The sequence below is a fragment of the Ranitomeya imitator genome, chromosome 4, assembly GCF_032444005.1.
Source record: "Ranitomeya imitator isolate aRanImi1 chromosome 4, aRanImi1.pri, whole genome shotgun sequence".
Taxonomy (NCBI): domain Eukaryota; kingdom Metazoa; phylum Chordata; class Amphibia; order Anura; family Dendrobatidae; genus Ranitomeya; species Ranitomeya imitator.
Genome location: NC_091285.1, coordinates 138,186,421 through 138,210,461, shown reverse-complemented (window position 1 = coordinate 138,210,461; position 24,041 = coordinate 138,186,421). Strand labels below are relative to the sequence as shown.

The 24,041-nt window shown below is 44.6% G+C and overlaps 1 protein-coding gene across 1 annotated transcript in view; it reads right to left on the bottom strand.

Moving 5' to 3' along the window:
- Nucleotides 1-4,378: 4,378 nt before the first annotated feature.
- Nucleotides 4,379-24,041, bottom strand: part of FAM193B (family with sequence similarity 193 member B) — an 86,943-nt gene continuing 67,280 nt past the window's right edge. Inside the window, exons 7-10 of the mRNA XM_069763958.1 lie at nt 19,781-20,008; nt 14,899-15,772; nt 13,305-13,380; nt 4,379-5,827 (exon numbers count right to left, since the gene is read on the bottom strand). Of these exons, the coding sequence (XP_069620059.1) occupies nt 5,731-5,827; nt 13,305-13,380; nt 14,899-15,772; nt 19,781-20,008 (1,275 nt within the window). The 3' untranslated portion in view covers nt 4,379-5,730. The remainder of the gene's footprint in view (nt 5,828-13,304; nt 13,381-14,898; nt 15,773-19,780; nt 20,009-24,041) is intronic.

The following is a 24,041-nucleotide window of genomic DNA, read 5'->3' as shown; positions in this document are numbered from 1 at the left end:
ACATGTTGGGGTAAACCCCTGTTTGGGCACACGGGAGAGCTCGGAAGGGAAGGAGCACTGTTTTACATTTTCAACGCAGAATTGGCTGGAATTGAGATTGGACGCCATGTAGCGTTTGGAGAGCCCCTGATGTGCCTAAACAGTGGAAACCCCCCAATTATAACTGAAACCCTAATCCAAACACACCCCTAACCCTAATCCCAATGGTAACCCTAATCACACCTCTAACCCAGACACACCCCTAACCCCAACCCTATTCCCAACCGTAAATGTAATCCTAACCCTAACTTTAGCCCCAACCCTAACCTTAGCCCCAACCCTAACTGTAGCCTTAACCCTAGCCCCAACCCTTGCCCTAACCCTAACGGGAAAATGGAAATACATACATTTTTTTAAGTTTTTAATTTTTCCCTAGCTAAGGGGGTGATGAAGGGGGGTTTGATTTACTTTTATAGCGGGTTTTTTAGCGGATTTTTATGATTGGCAGCCGTCACACACTGAAAGACGCTTTTTATTGCAAAAAATATTTTTCGCGTTACCACATTTTAAGAACTATAATTTTTCCATATTGGACTCCACAGAGAAATGTGAGGTCTTGTTTTTGCGGGACGAGTTGACGTTTTTATTGGTAAACATTTTCAGGCACGTGACATTTTTTGATCGCTTTTTATTCCGATTTTTGTGAGGCAGAATGACAAAAAAACCAGCTATTCATGAATTTCTTTTGGGGGAGGCGTTTATACCATTCCGCGTTTGGTAAAATTGATAAATCAGTTTTATTCTTCGGGTCAGTACGATTACAGCGATACCTCATTTATATCATTTTTTTGTGTTTTGGAGCTTTTATACGATAAAAAAGTTATAGTCCTCAGAATAAAGCGATGCAAAAATAATTATTTTTTCTATAAAAGTTTTTATTTTTTTGCTGATGATGCTGTATGGCGGCTCGTTTTTTGCGGGACAAGATGACGTTTTCAGCGGTACCATGGTTATTTATATCTCTTTTTGATCGCGTGTTATTCCACTTTTTGTTCGGCGGTATGATAATAAAGCGTTGTTTTTTGCCTCTTTTTTTCTTACTGTGTTTACTGAAGGGGTTAACTAGTGGGCCAGTTTTATAGGTCGGGTCGTTACGGACGCGGCGATATTAAATGTGTACTTTTATTGTTTGTTTTTTTTATTTAGATAAAGGAAAAAAAATATTATTCCCATAAATACATTTCTTTATTTAGGAATTTTTTACCACATGTGAAATTTTATTAAAAACTTTTTTACTTTGTCCCAGGAAGGAACATCACAGATCGCTGATCTGACAGTTTGCACAGCATACTTGTCAGATCAGCGACCTGACTTACAGCACTGCAGGCTTACCAAGCGCCTGCTCTGAGCAGGCACTTGGTAAACCACCTCCCTGCAGGACCCGGATGCCACGGACATCTTGGATCCGGGGCCTGCAGCGAGGAAGGAGGTAGGAGACCCTCGTAGCAACGTGATCACATCGCGTTGCTGCGGGGGTCTCAGGGAAGCCAGCAGGGAGCCCCCTCCCTGCGCGATGCTTCCCTATACCGCCGGCACACCGCAATCATGTTTGATCGCGGTGTGCCGGGGGTTAATGTGCCGGGGGCGGTCCGTGACCGATCCTGGCACATAGTGCCGGATGTCAGCTGGGATAGGCAGCTGAAACCCGGCCGCGCTTCCCCCGTGAGTGCGGCCGATCGCGCTGGACATACTATTCCGTCCTTGGGAAGTAAGGCCCACCCCACATGGACGGAATAGTACGTCCAATGACAAAGGGGTTAAAAAAAAAATCCAGTTGAAATTTTTTCTTTTCTTTTAGCTGGACAACTTTTTGGCTAACGGATTGCTGCAGGACTCGTTCCAACTGATGATTACTGGACATGTGAACATAGCCTAAGATATTACACCTTTTTCCACAGTACTGTATACCACACACGATACATACTAAATATATATATATATACAGTGGGGCAAAAAAGTATTTAGTCAGTCAGCAATAGTGCAAGTTCCACCACTTAAAAAGATGAGAGGCGTCTGTAATTTACATCATAGGTAGACCTCAACTATGGGAGACAAACAGAGAAAAAAAAATCCAGAAAATCACATTGTCTGTTTTTTTAACATTTTATTTGCATATTATGGTGGAAAATAAGTATTTGGTCAGAAACAAACAATCAAGATTTCTGGCTCTCACAGACCTGTAACTTCTTCTTTAAGAGTCTCCTCTTTCCTCCACTCATTACCTGTAATAATGGCACCTGTTTAAACTTGTTATCAGTATAAAAAGACACCTGTGCACACCCTCAAACAGTCTGACTCCAAACTCCACTATGGTGAAGACCAAAGAGCTGTCAAAGGACACCAGAAACAAAATTGTAGCCCTGCACCAGGCTGGGAAGACTGAATCTGCAATAGCCAACCAGCTTGGAGTGAAGAAATCAACAGTGGGAGCAATAATTAGAAAATGGAAGACATACAAAACCACTGATAATCTCCCTCGATCTGGGGCTCCACGCAAAATCCAACCCCGTGGGGTCAGAATGATCACAAGAACGGTGAGCAAAAATCCCAGAACCACGCGGGGGGACCTAGTGAATGAACTGCAGAGAGCTGGGACCAATGTAACAAGGCCTACCATAAGTAACACACTACGCCACCATGGACTCAGATCCTGCAGTGCCAGACGTGTCCCACTGCTTAAGCCAGTACATGTCCGGGCCCGTCTGAAGTTTGCTAGAGAGCATTTGGATGATCCAGAGGAGTTTTGGGAGAATGTCCTATGGTCTGATGAAACCAAACTGGAACTGTTTGGTAGAAACACAACTTGTCGTGTTTGGAGGAAAAAGAATACTGAGTTGCATCCATCAAACACCATACCTACTGTAAAGCATGGTGGTGGGAACATCATGCTTTGGGGCTGTTTCTCTGCAAAGGGGCCAGGACGACTGATCCGGGTACATGAAAGAATGAATGGGGCCATGTATCGTGAGATTTTGAGTGCAAACCTGCTTCCATCAGCAAGGGCATTGAAGATGAAACGTGGCTGGGTCTTTCAACATGACAATGATCCAAAGCACACCGCCTGGGCAACGAAGGAGTGGCTTCGTAAGAAGCATTTCAAGGTCCTGGAGTGGCCTAGCCAGTCTCCAGATCTCAACCCTATAGAAAACCTTTGGAGGGAGTTGAAAGTCTGTGTTGCCAAGCGAAAAGCCAAAAACATCACTGCTCTAGAGGAGATCTGCATGGAGGAATGGGCCAACATACCAACAACAGTGTGTGGCAACCTTGTGAAGACTTACAGAAAACATTTGACCTCTGTCATTGCCAACGAAGGATATATTACAAAGTATTGAGATGAAATTTTGTTTCTGACCAAATACTTATTTTCCACCATAATATGCAAATAAAATGTTAAAAAAACAGACAATGATTTTCTGGATTTTTTTTTCTCAGTTTGTCTCCCATAGTTGAGGTCTACCTATGATGTAAATTACAGACGCCTCTCATCTTTTTAAGTGGTGGAACTTGCACTATTGCTGACTGACTAAATACTTTTTTGCCCCACTGTATATATATATATATATATATATTGTAGCATGGCTAAAGGGTGTGTAGTCGATGGGAGGTATGTGCCACATAAGTGCCTTGTTGCTGTAATGTAGCCCGGAATATTGCGTTGTTTTATATAACCATATGTTTGTGTTTCAGGACCTGTGGTGATGTCAGACCACATGGCTAATCATGTGATAGATTACTGGGTGTGGTTAGTCCTATACAAGACTGGCTAATCCTTTACACAGCAGATATGTGTGGAGGTGAAACCCTCCTGAGTGTGTTCGGCTTCAGGACTGAGCCGGATGAACTGGACACTTGTTTTCCTTTGCCTGAACCAAAGGCTATTTTGCTTTCTGTTGTTGTGCCACATGGTTTATGAAGCAATAAACCCAGTGAACTTTAAAGGAACACGTCTCCTGAGTGTCAGCCGTCGCAGCTGAGTGAGTGAAATCCTTACAATATATATATATATATATATATATATATATATATATATATATATATATACATATACACACGTATTCATCAGTGCAACTCAACCACTCTCTATGTTACAATGTATGCCATTCATTGCACAGCATACATTCTGCAGAGTCGCTGCATATTATAGTGTGGGCCCACCACTACATACAAATACTTCATGGTGCACAAAGGAATTAAAATCTGAATTCTTTCATGAAATCTCAGCTCAGGAATATCAGTGTGGTAGAAGATCAGATAAATATGTATGCAGGAACCAGAAGGGCTTTAACATATTATTGGTATAGATAGCATAGTCAAATAAAAGAAAGACCAAACTCAACTCTACATGTGTCCAAATGTCATTTAATCTTTCTGAATGAAAGATTTTCACAGTATAAAAAAAGTAAATAATAAAAAACTAAAAACAAAAAAAGAAAAAAAACACAGCAAAGCCAATATACACTTGGCAAACAGAACATTAATAAAATCCAATGTCGAATCCAGAGGACCTGCTTATCCAACAAGGCCAAAGTCCCACAGTTTATTCGAGCATAGCACCAGCTGTCGGGTAAAAATAGCGTGAAAGAAAACAAATACAGTGGGGGAAAACAAAATACATTATTTGTGTTTCATTCTACTGAAGCTAGATACATTATTTTGGTTGGTAGAAAGAGATGCAAGGGGAATACACATAGCAAAGGATTAGGGGCTGTTAAAGGTGTGCTCTAGTGAGTCAAGTACATCCCTTACATCCTTTTGAAGGTGTCACACAAGATGCAAAGTGAGGGAGGAAAAAGGTGATACAAGTGCTTGAGAAAGAGATACTTTAGTGTTTATGGAAAGCCATACCGCGCCATTGTGGCTTCCGAGAACTCTATTATTTTTTACTTTAAAAACAGGATTATTATTAATTCCTAACCAGAGATCTCATCTTGCCTTGGTAACTTTATTAAGTCCGATTATATGACCTCTGAGACAAGGCAGGATGGGGAGAAAAGATCACCAGTACTGCGATCCTGCTTGTGAGGAGGAGGCAGGTACATTAATCCGTAACAGTTCTCAGTACATCGAGGTTTATTATCTGATCGATGTTATAAAATAGAACATCACATGCTGGTAATGGGCATGTGCCAATTTACATTTATTTACACAATGGAAATCAAGTCAATGAATTAAAAAAGTAGACATAAAAAAGGCTGATTAAAAACGGAACGGTTGACACTTTGCGTCCAATACCGATCTGTAGTTATTAAGAGTTCCTTGGCTGTGTCCTTGGGTTACCAGAAAAATATAATGATTGGAAGTTTAAAGAACTTGATTTGAAATCGCACTTCTACATAATCGGTCAGTCTGTACAAATAATATTATTGCCTAGGATGATCTACGTTTGAATTCTGGTGACTCAGAAGTAAAAGAATGTAGGTAAGAAAGTGGTTAGAGACAGTCGTGGCAAGTGTGAAAAGGTAAAGTTCATTACTTGCATCCCAAGAAAGAAAAAATAAAATAGTAAAAGCATGGGAAAGGTTACTTCTCTTTTTCAATAAGAAAATTGTTTAAGACTGTTACATCATTAAAATCTCTCAAATGTTTGTGACAGTGCAAAATAGAGAAGCGGGGAACTAGAAGTCAGTTATATGGGCTAAAAGTTTATTGGCGAGTCTCAGAGAAGAAGGAAAACGTTGGAAAGTGCAGGCATCACTGTGCCACATTGAAAGTGGTTTTCTTCAGGCTAAAATTGGTCCAATTTACAGCCACTTTCTGGCGTGTTTGTTTGGCAGAATCCAGACAGAACCTGAAAGGGAACAAGAATTCGTGAGGACACATTTTTTTTTTACCTTTTCCCATAGTCTGGAAGAGCTCATTTACATAAAGTGATAAAGGATGACTTCTCAACGAGACATCTGATATAGGCACACAGGTAGGACTTTTCCCAGCAGTCTATAGCCTGTATGGCCATATTAATAGTATAGATAGGTCAAATGTGGAGACCGATTCCCTTTAAACATCCCCCCCACCCCAAACCTGTTTTCACCTTCCTGACCAGGCCAATTTTTACAATTCTGACCACTGTCACTTTATGTGGTTATAACGCAAATGGTTCAACAGATCCCACTGATTCGGAGACTGTTTTTTCATAACATATTGTACTCCATATCAAACTAATTTTACCACTATCATAACTTGCATTTGTGAAAAAAAATGGAACTTTGGCAAAAACGTTTAAGTTTTTAAACATAATGCTTCAATCAGAGTTACATCAAACAAAATAGTTAAAGGGAACCTGTCACCCCCAAAATCGAAGGAGCTAAGCCCACCAGCATCAGGGGCTTATCTACAGCATTCTGTAATGAAAGATGAAAAAATAGGGATTTTTGAGTACTCACCGTAAAATCCTTTTCTCCGAGCCAATCATTGGGGGACACAGGACCATGGTTGTTATGCTGCGGCCACTAGGAGGATACTAAGTTAACACAGAGGGTGTATACTGCAGGGGAGGAGTTAATCTTTCTTACTGGGCAATATTCAACCAGTTTGGTAGAAAATCAGTAGGAGTATTAAACGAAAGACAAAAAAAAAAAAAGAACTGTCAACCCATGAAGTAACAACAAGCCAAAAGGCTAACAGGATGGGTGCTGTGTCCCCCAATGATTGGCTCGGAGAAAAGGATTTTACAGTTAGTACACAAAAATTCCTATTTCTCCTAAGCCTCATTGGGAGACACAGGACCATGGGACGTCCTAAAGCAGTCCCTGGGTGGGGAGCAACATAGCTGTTACCCCATGTACCATAGGCTTACAGCTAAGGTACTACTGCCGACTGCAGAATGCGCCTGCCAAGGGCAGCGTCTGCAGAAGAAAAGGAATGAATGTGGTAATGCTTTGTAAAAGTATGCAAGCTGGACCAAGTCGCAGCTTTGCAGACCTGTTGTGCTGACGCCTGGTGCCGAATGGCCCAAGAGGCGCCCACTGACCGAGTAGAATGGGCCGTAATCCCTGCTGGGATAGGAGCACCCTTGACACAGTAGGATTCCCGAATAGCCGATCGGATCCACTTGGCTAGAGAAGCCTTGGAAGCGGGAAAACCCTTCCGTTGTCCCTCTGGGAGCACGAACAGGACATCTAACTTGCGGAAGGGAGCCGTCCATTGAGACGTACCGTCGAAGAACCCTTACCACATCAAGAGTGTGCAGAGATTTCTCAACTCAATGGACTGGTACCGGACAGAATGAAGGCAGAATAATCTCTTCATTGAGGTGAAAAGAAGAGACGACCTTGGGTAGAAAAGAGGGGGAAGTCCACATAACTACCTTATCCGGATGGAAAATCAGAAACGGAGGTCGGCAGGAAAGAGCCGCCAACTCCGAAACTCGCCTGATTGACGTAATAGCCACTAGAAAAACCACCTTCCAGGAAAGGAAGGTCAGAGAGACGTCCTGCAGTGGCTCGAAAGGGGCCTCCTGAAGAGCTCTAAGGAGCAAATTGAGCTCCCATGGATCCAAAGGCATTTTATAGGGAGGCGCCAAACGGGAAACTCCCTGAAGGAACGTCTTAACCGGTAATCGGGTGGCAATTTTTCATTGGAAAAGGACTGACAATGCTGACACTTGTCCCTTGAGGGAGCCAAGTGCGAGACCCGAATCTAGTCCTGATTGGAGAAATTCGAATATGAATGTTGATGTACGCCACCGCTGTGGCATTGTTGGACTGGATTCTGACAGGGTGACCCGCGAGGAAGTGGTGAAAACTGATCACAGCTAGTCTGATCGCTCGTATTTCCAGGATATTGATGGGGAGACGCGACTCTCGAGTGGACCACCACCCCTGAACTGTGTGATGACTGAAGACTGCACCCCAGCCCAAAAGGCTGGCATCGATGGTCACCACCAGCCAGCGTACTGGGAGAAAAGACTTCCCCTAGTTCAGGGACTTCAGCGTCCACCACCTGAGGGTCTGCCTGACCTGCAGAGACAGACATAAACGGCGGTCGAAAGAAGCCGGGTTCCCGTTCTATGCCGACAGCAGCACATGTTGTAAGGGGCGGAGGTGGAACTGCGCAAATGGAATCGCTTCCATGGCTGCTACCATCTTCCCGAGAATGCGCATGCTGAAACGAATGGAGGGAGAGACTGTGTGCTCCCTGCTGCAAGGCCAAGGCCTTTTCTGGTGGGAGAAGCCGAGGGAAGTGTCCAGGGTCATTCCCAGGAAAGAAATCCGCTGGGCTGGGAACGGGGAAGATTTTTCAAAGTTTATCTTCCAACCCAGGCGAGAAAGAGTATCCATCGTGATGTTGACGGACTCCTCGCAGGCTGGATATGATGGGCCTTTTATCAGCAGGTCGTCCAGTTACGGAAGTACCACCATTTCCCGGGCATGAAGGATAGCCATGACGGCTGCCATGACCTTGGTGAATATTTTGGGAGCGGTGGCGAGGACGAAGCATAAGGCCACAAATTGGAAGTGTTCCTTGCGAAAAGCGAAGCGAAGGAACGGTTGATGAGGAGGGAAAATTGGGATATGGAGGTTAGCATCCTTGATGTCTATGGATGCTAGGAACTCTCCCTTTTCCATGGATGCGACGACAGAGCGGAGGGACTCCATTCTGAAGCTTTATGTCCAGTATCGGACGGAGTGATCCGTCCTTCTTTGGTACCACGAATAGGTTCGAGTAAAACCCCTTGAACCTTTGGTCTAGGGGAGCCGGAATGATGACTCCATCCCCTTGTAGAGCCGTTATGGCCCGGAGAAAGGCCTTTGTCTTTGTTTTGGGCGGACACGACTCGAAAAAACTGAACGACCGAGAGCCAGGCCTGGCGGAACGAAAGTAAACGGCCGCCTACTTTGTCCACATCCTCCGGATGGTGCAAGGAGTCATTGAGTGGAAGATCTACGGGGTCTGGATCCCTTGGGTCCAGATGGCCTCGGTCTGGGTTTCCAGCTATGGTTAGGCCTGAATGAGACCTGGGAGCCTCTGACTCAGCGCAAAACTCGTCCTGGTCCCGAGGAGGCAGAAGACCAATTGGAGTTGTTGCAAAAGGGCCGGAATTGGGGTTGTTGTTGATACCGAAACGGCTGAGTAGGCTTTTGTTGAGGAAGAAATTTACCCTTTCCTCCGGTGGCGTCGGAGATAATTTGGTCCAACTTTTCACCGAATAAGCGACCAGCTTGGTAGGGCAGAGATGTCAATGATTTTTTGGAAGCAGAATCTGCTCGCCAATCTGAGCCACAGGGCTCTTCTGATGGAGATTGCATTGGCGGCTGCTTGCGCAGTGCAATTGGCCACATCTATTGAGGCGTTAACCACAAAGTCCCCGGCTTGAGCAAATTGGTTAGCCAAGTTGATCGCCTCTGGAGGTAGATTATTATCCTGGATGGTTGAGGTCTGCACCTCAGCCCAAGCAACCATAGCCTTAGCCACCCAAGTAGCGGCGAAGGATGGAAAAAGTGACGCTCCTGTAGCCTCAAAGACAGAGCGAGCCAGGTAATCAATTTGATGGTCAGAGGGGTTTTTGACGGAAGAACCGTCAGACAAAGAAAGGAGCGTTTTGGAGGAGAGATGCGATACGGCAGGGTCCACTGAGGGAGACTGTAGCCAGTCCTTTATTAGTTCCTGAGCAAAGGGGTATTTGGACTCAATAGACTTTTGACTCATGAAACGCTTATCGGGCTGGTCCCTGTGTTTCTGGACAATGTCCTTAAACTCAGGGTGAGTGACGAATACTTTTTGGACACGTTTTGTCCTTTTAAAAGACACCGCATGTTCCTGAGTGGATGTGGATTCCTCGTCCACCTTCAGGGTCTTGTTGACCGCCTGAATAAGAGAGTCAAGCGTCTCTTGGGAAGTCGAGGAATCATGGACTAAAGATGCATCGGACTCGGATTCAGAATCATGTGCATTACAGTTCTCAGGAGAAGGGGAACGAGAAATCGAGCTAGCAGAAGTCGAAGCACAAGCCCGGCTGTGCTCAGGGGATGTAAAGATCGAGTACGCCCCCTGCTGGTGGACGGATCCGTACCGTAACCAGAGTGGTAGGCAAAATGGCGTTCTGAGAGGGACCCCAGAGGGAATCTATTGCTCTGGCTAGGGAATCCATATAACGTGACAGGGAAGCGGCCCACTCAGGGGGACTAGGCTCCGCAGGATCAGGGGTGGCATTGGAGGCTGCGGGAGGCGGCTGCACACAGGCCGGATCACAATCTGCACATAACGGAGTATTGTGAGCTCGGGGCAAGGCAGTATTACAAGTGGCACATGAAGTAAAGAACACTGTGTGCTTTTTGTTGACCTTTTTGGCCTCTTTGGGGAGAGACATAGTATGTCTTTAAAAGGTAAGGGCCAGGTAGGCAGGGTATGTACTGGCAGCGAAGGGGTTAAGCTCTGTGGGTACAGCTTACCCATGGTCCTGTGCCTGTGTCCCCAGGGAGGAATAGGACACCAGAAGAGATGGCGCCTTCGGTCAGCGTTTGCGGCCCCTAGGGAAGTGTAGTGCCAAGATGGCCCCCGAGATTTGCGGGGCACATCTCGTTCCAAACGAGAAGCGCCGAGATAGTGGGTGGAGCTTCGGCGGTGGGCGGACCGCGGCCTAGTCCGGCTGAAACGCCAGGGACTAAATTTTCGGAGCTTGTCGGCAATGCGCGCTGGTAGGCCGTGGCGGAGCCGGGCTGACCACCGCTGGCATCTGGTCAGCGGCACCTCTCCCCGGGACCAGGACCGCACCTTCCGACGCAGGTAATGCGAGGAAGGAACATACTCACAGCCAGGCACTTCTCCTTATCGGTGCAGGAATGCAGCGCCTCCTTTGCTGCGGGGGTGTGAGCTCAATCTATCCTCCCTGGTCGGGGGGTGGAGAGAATCCTCCATCCATCTTCACCACAGCATGGGACTTACAGAATTCGTGGGGACTGCAGTGACGCCGTCAGGTGGGGCCTTCAGTGACAAGTGTTAGGGCCCAGGAGAGGGACATAAGAGCCAAAACTCTATGTGCTCGCCGTCTGACAGGTGGGGAGATCGGAACCATAGAGGAACTGTCGCCCAGGCATAGATTAGGCGTGCCCCAGTCGTTAAAGGAGAGGTACGGGAAGGTATACTCCGCGTGCTCGCCTGTTGATGGTTCGGGGGAGAGCAGACCGTGAAAGGAATCCGTCGCCCACCATCACTCCGTTAATTAAAAAATAAAAATTTATCGAAAATGAAAAAGAAAAGAAAACGTTAGGGTCTGAAACAGACCCAAGTGCCTCCTACAGACACTAAGCAAGAACTGGTTGAATATTGCACAGTGAGAGGGTGTATACTGCAGGGGAGGAGTGAATCTTTCTGTGTTAACTTAGTGTCCTCCTAGTGGCAGCAGCATAACACCCATGGTCCTGTGTCCCCCAATGAGGCGTAGGAGAAAAGAGGTTAGATGGTACTCACGCAGGGGCGGTCCCACTGCGGTCCAGTCCGATGGGCGTCGCGGTCCGGTCCCTCCCATCTTCTTACGATGACGTCCTCTTCTTATATTCACTCTGCGGCTCCGGCGCAGGCGTACTTTGTCTGCCCTTTTAAGGGCAGAGCAAAGTACTGCAGTGCGCAGGCGCCGGGAAAGGTCAGAGAGGCCCAGCGCCTGCGCACTGCAGTACTTTGCTCTGCCCTCAACAGGGCAGACAAAGTACGCCTGCGCTGGAGCCGCAGTGTGAAGACCAGAAGAGGACGTCATCCTATGAAGATAGGAGGCCCCGGACCGGACCTCCAGCGTGAGTATAATCTAACCTCTTTTTCTCATCTTTCAGGATACATCGGGGGCTTATCTACAGCATTACAGAATGCTGTAGATAAGCCCCTGATACTGGTGGGCTTAGCTCATCTTCGATTTTGGGGGTGACAGGTTCCCTTTAATAAATAACATTTCCCACATGCCCACTTTCTTTACATAAGCACAATTTTTAAAACTTTTTTTTGGTTACGAAGTTAGAAAGGTTAAAAGTTGACCAGTGACTTCACATTTTTCCAACAAAATTTCCAAAGCCTTTTTTTATTTTTTATAGTATTACAGAAAATACCTAAAAGTGACAACATTATAGAAACTGCACTCTTCAATTTGCTCAAAACCACACCCAAGAAGTTTATTAACCCTTCAGGTGCTTCACAGGAACTAAAGCAATGTGGAAGGAAAAAACATGAACACAACTTTTTTTCATAAGGGTAACAGGAGAAAATGAACCTCAAAATTTGTTGTGCAATTTCTCCTGAGTATGCCGATACCCCAAGTAATAGGTACGTCCAAGGTTGTGAAGGCATACGTGTGACACAGCTCTGGCCAGGCAGTTTGCAGGAAGGGAGCACAGCATATTGGACAGTGCTATCAGAGGAAGAGAGCTGATAGAAGGGTTTGTAATGTGACACAAACTCAGCTGTGCTGCCCCTTCCCCACACAGACCCTAATTGAAAGGTGTTACATCAGTGCCCCAATCTCCCATTACTTTCTAATCATGTATGATGTTAGACCAGGAAAATAGAGCTGTATTACATCTCACACACTGAGAAACCTAAGCTATTGTGGGGGAAAGGGGTGGGGTTCTTTTTTGCTGTCTTGTTGCCTGCTTATGATTGGGCAACCCATACAGGAGGAAAAAGTACACGCCCCCAGTAAAAAAAATTATATCAAATAACATTTGTCAAATCCAAGTGGGTGTTAAATTATTTGGCACCTAAAGAGTTGATTGCTAATATCTCACAATGAAATGTAAAAAAAACCCAAATCAAATACAAATGTTTTATTCGGCATTGCAACCACTATTACATTGTGCGTCCAAGTTCAACAGAAAAAAAATGGTGAAAGGTCCTCTTTAAGAAGGTCTTTAAAGATAGTGTTTAGATGAATAAAGCAAAGTTGTTTTTTTAGGTCAAGACCTTGCCCAGGCGATCCTTAAAGTCAATATGGAACCATTATCACTTTACAAACGGCAGTGATATTTTTCATATTTGCTTTTGTTGTGATTTTGGCCCAATGCATCTTTTTCAAAATGCAGCATACTTTAGGTCTGGCATTTTTTCATAGGATAGATAGTGGTTGGTTTGTTTACAAGCAAATAAAGTGTATGTCTGTGTGTTTAGAATAAAAGGGATGTCCCAACACCTATTCGAACTTTAATGGAGAGTAGGGAATGACCCATTTCCAATAGCCAGAGTGAAAAAAAGCATAGCCTAGAGTGACCATGCGCTCTGCCAGTGTGACCTCAACTCACTTTATGTTAATAGGATTTTCTAAAACTTTGACACACAGTGATACTCACCTTTTAAAATACTCTACTTCCCTGTCAATTTCATCCATTTCCTTGCCATCTAAATCTTTTGGAAGAAACACGTCGTCTAAAGAAAAGGAAGAATAATTAACAGTTAATTCACATGGAGTTTTCTACTGCATTTCTCCTTCCTACTCTCTTCATGTAATCTAGAAGAACCTGACCCTAAAGAACTAGCGGGAACAATACAGCAAACATATTAAAGAAATATCAAATAAAAAAAATGAAAACAATGCATATCCTTTACTTTCAATCTCTAGGCCACAGATGAAGCCTAACCTGTCCTGGACCACATAGAAGCCAACAGGATATTGCCGCCGACAGGTGGACTATTTCCTTTGTGTTTGCCAAATGGCTCATCCTGGCATTACACTGTAGCCAAGTTGTCAAGGGCAAACCGCTCTTCAGTTACCACCTAGATAACAAGCATAAATTACGCTTAAAGAAGCACTCCGGTAGTTTTTTGCACATACAAAGCTCACCATAACTTATCTCCTTTTCATTGATTTCACTTAAATCGATACATCCCCACCTTCATTATAAGGTCATATGATCCCTAGTCTGACAACCCATCCAGTACGTGCAATAATGTGTTGACAGGAAGTCAGTCTGACTTCCTGTGAACTACAGGATGACATCATTATCATCTGGCTGTTCTCAGACGGATCCTCTCGTCACAATGCTGTGCCCTACTTGTCCCTGTGTCCTTCCAAGCAGCAACAGATATGAAGAAATGGTCTAAGGCTGGAGTCTCATGAGCGAGTAACACCTGATATGAGAGCATCCTATCCAATATGCTATTAACCCCCGGCTCCTGCTCTGCTGCGAGCGTGTAACATCTGATATGAGAGCATCCTATTTAATATGCTATTCACCCCCGGCTCCTGCTCTGTTGCGAGTGTGTAACATCTGATATGAGAGCATCCTATCCAATATGCTATTGACCCCCGACTTCTGCTCTGCTGCAAGCGTGTAACATCTGATATGAGAGCATCCTATCCAATATGCTATTCACCCCCGGCTCCTGCTCTGCTGCGAGCGTGTAACATCTGATGTGAGAGCATCCTATCCAATGTGCTATTGACCCCAGTCTCCTGCTCTGCTGCGAGCGTGTAACATCTGATGTGAGAGCATCCTATCCAATATGCCATTGACCCCAGTCTCCTGCTCTGCTGCGAGCGTGTAACATCTGATATGAGAGCATCCTATCCAATATGCTGTTGACCACGAATGCCACAGCTCATCATGAATTAGACAAGCTGGGGTGTCATACCCCCATTCCAGCACCGCACATTTTGGCAGAACTGGACAAAACTGACGTAAAGACGCCAAAAGGCACAACATTTTTGCACAATTCCGCACTGTGCAAGAGTTATTCAAATTTTCTAAGCGATTTATGCCAGAATTCTGTCACAATAACATTGATAAATCAGGGCCTAAATTATCAGAATTTTCAACTCACCCACAAAAATTTAATTATCAGAAATATAGGACATAAAATATTAACATATTGAAAAAAAAAGTTTTTTTTTTAAAAATACATTAAATCTGAAAGATAGATAAATGGGAAAATACTACAACGCACCAACTAAGCTACCGGGTTTATCTGCCTTGTTTCTGCTTCTTCTGGTTTTGCTTTTATGACTACTACTGGATTTGACATCAGTCCTCTCACATCCACTTGGTTCAATCTTATCTTTTTCAGGCCTAAAATGAACACAATTCACAGTGTCTGGTCCTTGTCTTGAAATGTCCTCATTTTTTTCAAGGAGGAACGTTTGTTGGGCTTTTGCTCCTTGTGTAGGTGTCTTGGCCTCTTCACTCTGAGACTCACATTTTCGTGTCTGGAGGCTTTGCTTTTTGCTCTTCTTCACACGACTTCCAGTTACTGACTGACCCTGAAGTCTCTGATTCTCGGAGCTGGAAAGAACCTTGTCTGGAGAACATACAGATGTTTTGTCCGGACTTTGTACCAATGCAGAGTTCATTTGAGACTGAACCCAGATCATGCGGGAAAGATTCGGTACAACACTTAATCTCTTAACTATACCATTTTCTGCAGGTTGTGAAGAAAGGTTGTCTTCTTCTTCTGACAGTTTTGCTTCTTTTCCCTTTGAGACACTGAGCGTAAGAGGTGTCAGATCCAGGTCAATCTCTTGGAAATCAGAAGAACCATTAAGGTGTGATAGCAGGTTTTTCTGCTCCAGCACAGCTGCTTTTTTTGGGAAGTCATTGACATCAAGGTTCAGATCATATACACTAAAGCTGGCTCTGATAGAGTCTTTGATGGTATTCTTGATCTCTTCAAGTCGACTGGTCAGAAAGCTATTCACCCTTTCCAACTCAAGCTGAGGCCATTGGAGTAACTTTTCCCCAGAGGATGGAGCATCTGCTTCTTCAACATTCGAACAATGAAGATTAGTTGATTTCTGGCCACTAGCCTCCTGAAGGGCTTTCACCTATAAAAAAAAAATGTAGAGAATCAGTAAATAGATTTTTATTAAATGCCACCACTGGCCTACAATTACCCAAAAACAGACCCCCACTCACTTCACAAATGCTTCTGGGGTATGTAGTGAATGCCCATAGTGAGAAGAACTCTCACCAGTGAGAGGAGATCTATTCACTGATAGCTTTCTTGCATTATACATAATTACTATCCACAATACATCAGATGGGTATAATAGACTATACACTACCACTAGTTCATTTAGACAGCCCTTATAACACTGAATTTTTTCATTCTGTTAAATGCAAACACTGGAAATACTCCTAATGTGTATATTTAAGGCTACTTTCACACTTGCGTCGGAACGGGGCCGTCGCCATGCGTCTGCCCGACGTACCGACGCACGTTGTGAAATAAATGAACGGGGGCAGCAGATGCAGTTTTTCAACGCATCCGCTGCCACATTGTAATGTCCGGGGAGGAGGGGGGCGGAGTTCCGGCCGCGCATGCGCGGTCGGAAAAGGCTGACACGACGCACAAAAAAACGTTACATGTAACTTTTTTTGTGCTGACTGTCCGCCAAAACACGACGCATCCGTCGCACGACGGATGCGACGTGTGGCCATACGTCGCAATGCGCCGCTAATGCAAGTCTACGGAGAAAAAACGCATCCTGCGAGCAACTTTGCAGGATGCCTTTTTTCTCCAAAACGACGCATTGTGACGTCCGTCACAAAACGCTAGTGTGTAAGTAGCCTAGCACATTATATACACACTAGATGGTGGCCCAATTCTAACGCATCGGGTACTCTAGAATATGTATGTATGTATGTATATACACAGTACAGGCCACATATTTAGGAGACACGCAGTATATAACACAGCCCACGCAGTATATAACACAGCCCACATAGCATATAGCAGTGTGGGCACCATATCCCTGTAAAAAAAATAATTAAAATAAAAAATAGTTATATACTCACCCGCCGGCGTCCAGCGAAGCTCTCCCGATGCGCGCGCTACTGCCGTCAGCTTCCGTTCCCAACGATGCATTGTGAAATTACCCAGATAACTTAGCGGTCTCGCGAGACCGCTAAGTCATCTGGGTAATTTCGCAATGCATCTCTGGGAAAAGAAGCTGGCGGCAGCAGCGCGTGCATCAGCGGACAACGGAAGGTGAGAATAGCAGGTTTTTTGTTTTTTTATTATTTTTAACATTAGATCGTTTTAGTATTGATGCTGCACAGGCAGCATCAATAGTAAAAAGTTGGTCACACAGGGTTAATAGCAGCGTTAGCGTAGTGTATTACCCGCGGCTTAACGCGGTCCGTAAATGCTGTCATTAACCCTGTGTCAGCACTGACAGGAGGGGAGTATGGAGCGTGTGCCGGGCACTGACTAGACGGAAGTAGGGAGGGACTATTTCTTGGCCGGACTGTGCCCGTCGCGGCCTTGAGCAATCAGCGACGGGGGATTTCCATGAAAGACAGACAGACGGAAGTACCCCTTAGACAATTATATATACACACTAGATGGTGGCCCAATTCTAACGCATCGGGTATTCTAGAATATGCATCTCCACGTAGTATATTGGTATATTGCAAAGCCCGCGTAGTATATTGCCCAGCCACGTAGTATATTGCCCAGCCACGTAGTATATTGCCCAACCACGCAGTATATTGCCCAGCCAAGCGAGACCGCTAAGTCTTCTGGGTAATTTCGCAATGCATCTCTGGGACCGGAAGTTGGCGGAAGGCGCGAGCGCATCCTCGGACAACGGAGGGTGAGTATAGCAGGTTTTTTTTTTTTTATTATTATTATTTTTAACATTAGATTTTTTTTTTTACTATTGACGCTGTATAGGCAGCATCAATAGTAAAACGTTGGGGACACACAGGGTTAATAGGAGCGGTAACGGAGTGTGTAACCCGTGGCATCACGCGGTCCATCACCGCTGGCATTAACCCTGTGTGAGCGGTGACCGGAGGGGAGTATGAAGCGAGCGGGCGCCGGGCAGTAACTGCAGGGGAGTAGGGAGGGACTAATCGGACTGTGCCCGTCGCTGATTGGTTGCGGCAGCCATGACAGGCAGCTGGCGAGACCAATCAGCGACTTGGATTCCATGACAGACAGAGGCCGCGACAAATGAATATCCGTGACAGACAGAAGGACAGACAGAAAGACGGAAGTGACCCTTAGACAATTATATAGTAGATGGTAATTCTGCTTTATGTCACCTGTCTTATCCATGTTTTTTCAGTTTTTTTTTCTCTGTGCTATGTTGTGCATAAATATTTGATTCTCCAGAATTTCTTTTAGTCTATGCCTGATGAAGAGACCCGTGTAGTCTCAAAAGCTTGCAATTTGTTACCATCTTTTTCAGTTAGCCATTAAAAAGGTATCACCACTGAGGACTCAATTCTAAATATTTTTCGGATAGTTTGAGCAGACGCATGGATGTTAGTGGCCTGCTGAAGGCCATTTTGCAGTGCGCTGGTCCTGAAGCTGGGTTGTTGCCCTCCTACGGCCCCCTCCACATCTCCTAGTATCTGCTCCATGCTCTAGACCCTGTGCTGAAAAACAGTTACCCTTCTTGCAACAGCTCGCATTATTGTGCCATCCTGGATGAGCTGCCCTACCTGAGCAACTTGTGGGTTGTAGACGCCACCATGCTACTGTACCTTTAGGGGTGAGAGCAATGACAAAAGGCAAAAGTGACCAAAACAGCCAAAAAGGATGAGAACAGAGGAATTGTCTGTGGTCACCACCTGCTGAACCACCTCTTTATAGGGATGTCTTGCTAATTGCCTATCATTTCTCCCTGTTGTCTGTTTGATTTGCACAACAACATGATACATTGATTCACAATCAGTGTTGCTTCATAAATGGATAGGTTGATTTCACAGATGTGTGATTGACAGGTACATTGTGTAGTTTAAGTGTTCCCTTTATTTTTTGAGCAGTGTAGATTTAAAGGGCCCCTAAGGCGCCCAAACAGCAACTGTCCCCATTTTGGAAACTACACCCCCTCAAGGATTTTATTCAGGGGTATAGTGAGCATTTTGAACCCAAAAGGTACTACACAATTTGATAACATTAGGTCGTCATATTGAATATTTCATTAGGTGTTGAGCGCAAATGCTCGGTACTTGAGTTGGCACTGGGTGCTCGGCTATTCACAGAGTATCGTGGGTGCTCAAGCGACATGCTTGTGTCTCCGCCCCGCATGTTTTGCAGCCGTTAGACACCCAAAAAAACATGTCGGGATTGCCTGTGTTTGGCAGGCAACACCCACACGTTTTTTCAGCTGTCTAATAGCCACAAATATGCGGGGCGGAGACTCTAGCACCTGCGATACTTGGTGCATACACTAGCACCTGATGTAAACTCGAGTAGCAAGCACTTGCGCTTAACACTAGTCATAGTCATTTTTTACTTTTGAAAACTCCCAAGCCCCAACCCTAATGGCAAAGAAGGAAAGAAATAAAAATTATAAAATCAATTAAAAAAAAAAAAAATCTGAATAAGGGGATGACACTAATTATTGGCTTTTGATCACTGATAGACCCTATCATAGTGATCAAAAGAAACAAATAGGAAAAATATCTGCTGCTGCCGGCCAATCGCAGCAGGCGCACTACGCCTACCATCTTTTTCCAGGAAGAGGAAGCAGAGAGCTGGGGGGGGGGGGGGGGAACGTAGCCTAAAACAGGGGTTTTCTTAAAAAAAAAAAAAAATGCAGCCCAGTAAGAGACATTACTGCAATCAGGGTCCCTTTCTACATTATGCTCCTACCAACCGGGGACAATATTCTAGTCATTGTCCCTACAGTGCAAGTAGCATGCTGAAGACCGTTTGTTGAGAGCTGAGGGTTAACATCCAACTGCATACAGATCTCTAAGAACAGGACCTAGCTAGTACACCAGTCAATAAAAGGGCAGACGTAATGTCTTTGGTTTCCAGCTATAAGAATGCGGTGTAACTGCGCTCTTATATGAGCCCTTCTTCGCTCCTTTACCTTTTTCTTTAACTTGTGTCGCGCTCTCTTGGCCGCTTTGTTGCTGCTAACGTTCTTCGGTTCAGTGCGGTTGATAAAATCTAGGAGTTCATCTACGTCACGATGGTCCACGGCCTGCTCCCCGGCATGATGCCTTTTCTGGGGTACCTCTTCTTTCCTCTTGGTTAGACGGGATCGAAGTTTCTCACGCATCTCTGGGTAATTTCGACTAGTTGGGGCTGGAGGAGGCTTAAAGGACAGCAAGAAATTAAGACATTAATAGGGTTTTCAGTTTGTACAGCTTTTCACCTTTACAGCTCACCCAGGTCACTAGGTTCACTCTAAACTGTATATATTCAAAGAAATGGTGAAAGAAAGGGTCCTGTCTAACTTCGGCAGGAGATCGGAGCAAGGTGTAGTTTGCATCCATAGACTATTAACCTTAACCCCTTCTTGACTGTCAGGTATGGGTGTATGGAGCGGGCCCAGGAACAGAGCCTGCACTATACCCAGGAGATGCCAGCTCAGCCAAATAGTCGACAACTGCCTGTATCAGCAGCGACAAGAGCTAGCTTCAATCGCTGCCGTTCAACCATCTCAAGGGTAATCGCGGTTTTCATTTTTTACTTCATAAATCATTAGCACTCGTGAAAATAAGAAACGGAGCAAAATATCGTATTAAGAGAAATCTGTTTCTCTCTCAGGACAGATCTCATTCATTATCAAAATTATCAATGATCGGAAAAAAAATAATCTGTATTCAGTGAACACTAAGTTACCTTACTGACGTAGGACCTTATCAGCACCAACTGCCTTCTCGTGGGAGGGGCAGGAGGAAGGAGGAGCTTGGCCTCTAGCTCCTCCCACTCACCTTCCCCTTTAGACACAACTTTATGAGCAACAACAGCCATGTTTGATCTCAGTGATGGGAAAGTCGGTCTTCACTGAACAGATTTTACCTGAGAATTTTGCAAGCAAATGATCAATCCTGACTAAGAAAGAAGCAGAAATATCTGATAAGATTCATTACAAAGTGGCTTATTTTCAGATATACTATTGATTTATGAAACAAAAGTGAAAATGATGGTTACTCTTTAACCCTTTCCCGACTTTGGACGTACTCAGTACGTCATGGTCTGGTAATTACTGACCTTGGAAGTACCGAGTACGTCCAAGCGATTCTGCACGCACAGAAGCAGTGCGCATGCGATTGCCGCTGGGTGTCAGCTGATTCTGACACTTGACACTGTCATTGTGTGGGCCAAATTGATGCCATGACAACGTCACCAGGCTACGGCAAGCCCCTCAGTCCATGCGCAGAGCACAGTCTAAGGGGCTTGTGCCTGGGAGAGACCCATAGTAGGACAAAGTAAAGAATTTAAAAAAAAAGTAATATAAACCTGTGTATGAGACATCTAACTGATGTACTATATTTTTATGTAACATAAAAAAAAGTTTGTGTGGGACGACCTGCCACATTAAACTGTCTGTCCCACTAGTTAACCCATTTAGTGAACACTAAACAAACAAAAAAATTAACCCCTTCATGACCTTGGGATTTTCCGTTTTTCCGTGTTCGTTTTTCGATTCCCTCCTTCCCAGAGCCATAACTTTTTTATTTTTCCATCAATATGGCCATGTGAGGGCTTATTTTTTGCGGAACAAGTTGTACTTTTGAACGACATCATTGGTTTTACCATGTCGTGTACTAGAAAACCGGAAAAAAATTCTAAGTGCGGTGAAATTGCAAAAAAAGTGCAATCCCAAACTTGTTTTTTGTTTGGCTTTTTTGCTAGGTTCACTAAATGCTAAAACTGACCTGATATTATGATTCTACAGGCCATTATGAGTTCATAGACACCAAACATGTCTAGGTTCTCTTTTATCTAAGTGGTGAAAAAAAAAATCTAAACTTTGCAAAAAAAAAAAAAAAATCTAAACTTTGCAAAAAAAAAAAAAAAATTGTGCCATTTTCCGATATCCCGTAGCGTCTCCTTTTTTTTGTGATCTGGGGTCGGTTCAGGGCTTATTTTTTGCGTTCCAAGCTGACGTTTTTATTGATACCACTTTTGTGCAGATACGTTCTTTTGATTGTCTTATTGCATTTTAATGCAATGTCGCGGCGACAAAAAAAACCTAATTTTGGCGTTTCAATTTTTTTTCTCGCTATGCTGCTTAGCGATCAGGTTAATGCTTTTTTTTTATTGATAGATCGGGCGATTCTGAACGCGGCGATACCAAATATGTGTAGGTTTGATTTTTTTTTTTTTATATGGGGCGAAAGGGGGGTAATTTAAACTTTCATTTTTTTTTTTTTTACTTTTTTCACTTTTTTTTTTTTTTAACTTTTGCCATGCTTCAATAGCCTAATAGAAGCTGGCACAACTCGATCGGCTCTGATGATCACTGCTATGTAGTAGAATTGCAGGCTTGCTATGAGCGCCGACCACAGGGGGGCGCTCACAGCAAACCGGCATCAGTAACCATAGAGGTCTCAAGGACCTCTATGGTTACTATGCAGAAGCATCGCTGACCCACGATCATGTGACGGGGGTCGGCGATGCACTCATTTCCGGCCCGATGGCCGGAAGCGCCGGTTAAATGCCGCTGTCTGTGTTTGACAGCGGCATTTAACTAGTTAATAGCGGCAGGTGAATCACAATTTCACCCACCACTATTGCGGGCACATGTCAGCTGTTCAAAACAGCTGGCATGTCCTGGGCTTTGGTGCGGGCTGAGCGCCGCAGCCCGCATCAAAGTGGGGGTTCTGACCTCGAACGTACTATCCCGTCCAAGGTCAGAAAGGGGTTAAAAACGGGGCAAAAAATTATGCTTTTTTATCATATCACTGAACAAAAAGTGAACTAAAAACACAATCAAAAAGAGCTACGTAAATAAATCAGGTACCGCTGAAAATGTGATTTTGTCAGGAAAAAAGTTTTATCTCTCAGAATAAGGAGATGAAAAAAGTAATTATTACTGCTATAAAATTGTTTATACTGTTGTAAAGCTGCAGTAGCATCGTACGCAGTGAAGAAGCAGTGACCCACAAATTCAAACACAAAAGTCTCTTTTAATGTGTTTCTTCACAGCATTAAAGTCCAATTCACATAAATGCATATAACTTCAGTGGATATTATCAGTGACCAGTTTACACCAGTTCAAAGCAATACATATCATATGGCTTTAGATTTGCGGTCCCTAAACAAGGCCAGACTTCCCTTGTCCAGTTTCCCTGGGCGACCGCACGCCATCTCACAGTCTCTATATGTCTTCATACACACAGCCTCATATGTTATAGACACTGCACACGCCAGCCCTCCTCTGACTAGTTCCCGTGGGTGTCCTGCATCGCTGTATTACAGTCTCTTTACAGACCCTTTACTCACACAGCCGTACACAGTCCAGGATATCCTCCGGATAGCAGCCGGGCACCATATCCACCTGTTTGCAATCGTTGCACATGCTAGTCCTTTTTCGGGTACAGGACATCCACCTCCGGGCACAGGACTGTCCACATCCGACTCCTATGGGCACAGGACTGTCCACATCCGAGACCAGTACCATGGACGACTTGCATCTCTGTGTACGCTGCGGGTGCCAGGTTATTCAGCTGCCCTGGGTGCTGGCTCTGCTGGCCTCCATGCACTCTGCAGACCAGCACACACCAGACTGACACTGATGTGCACCTCGCACACCTGGCCAGACACCTGACACACCCATACCCCTTACTGCAGGGCTTTTAAACACACAAACCTGTGGCCTTCAGCCACCTGGAAAACCCGGACCGGAGATCCGTGACTCTCATGCACACCTATGGACTTCATCCGTCTGCATGCACATTCTGGGGAGAACAAACAGCGCCCCCTAGCTGTATCAGAGGCTATAGCCTCACACTGTGTAAAAGTGCCAAAACATTAAAACATTATATAAATGAGGTTTCGCTCATATATTGCTGATTTTTGTTCATTCTGCCACCCGAGAATAGAAAGAGCAAGAAAACGCAATGTAACCGAAAAGGCTACCAAGAAAAAAATCGTCAACTCGTCCTGCAAAAAATAACCAGTCACAAGATTTTCGGCAGAAATATGGAAGAATTAGAGCTCTCAAAATATGGTGAAGCAAAAACTAGTTGTTGCAATAAAGAGCATCTTAGTGTGTGAAAGCAGCCAAATATAAAAACCCAATATAAATCTGATATTTCTGTGATAGCACCGATACGAAGCATAAAGTCGTCTAATCACTTATTCCGCACAAGGAAAGGCGTAAAAACTAACTAAAA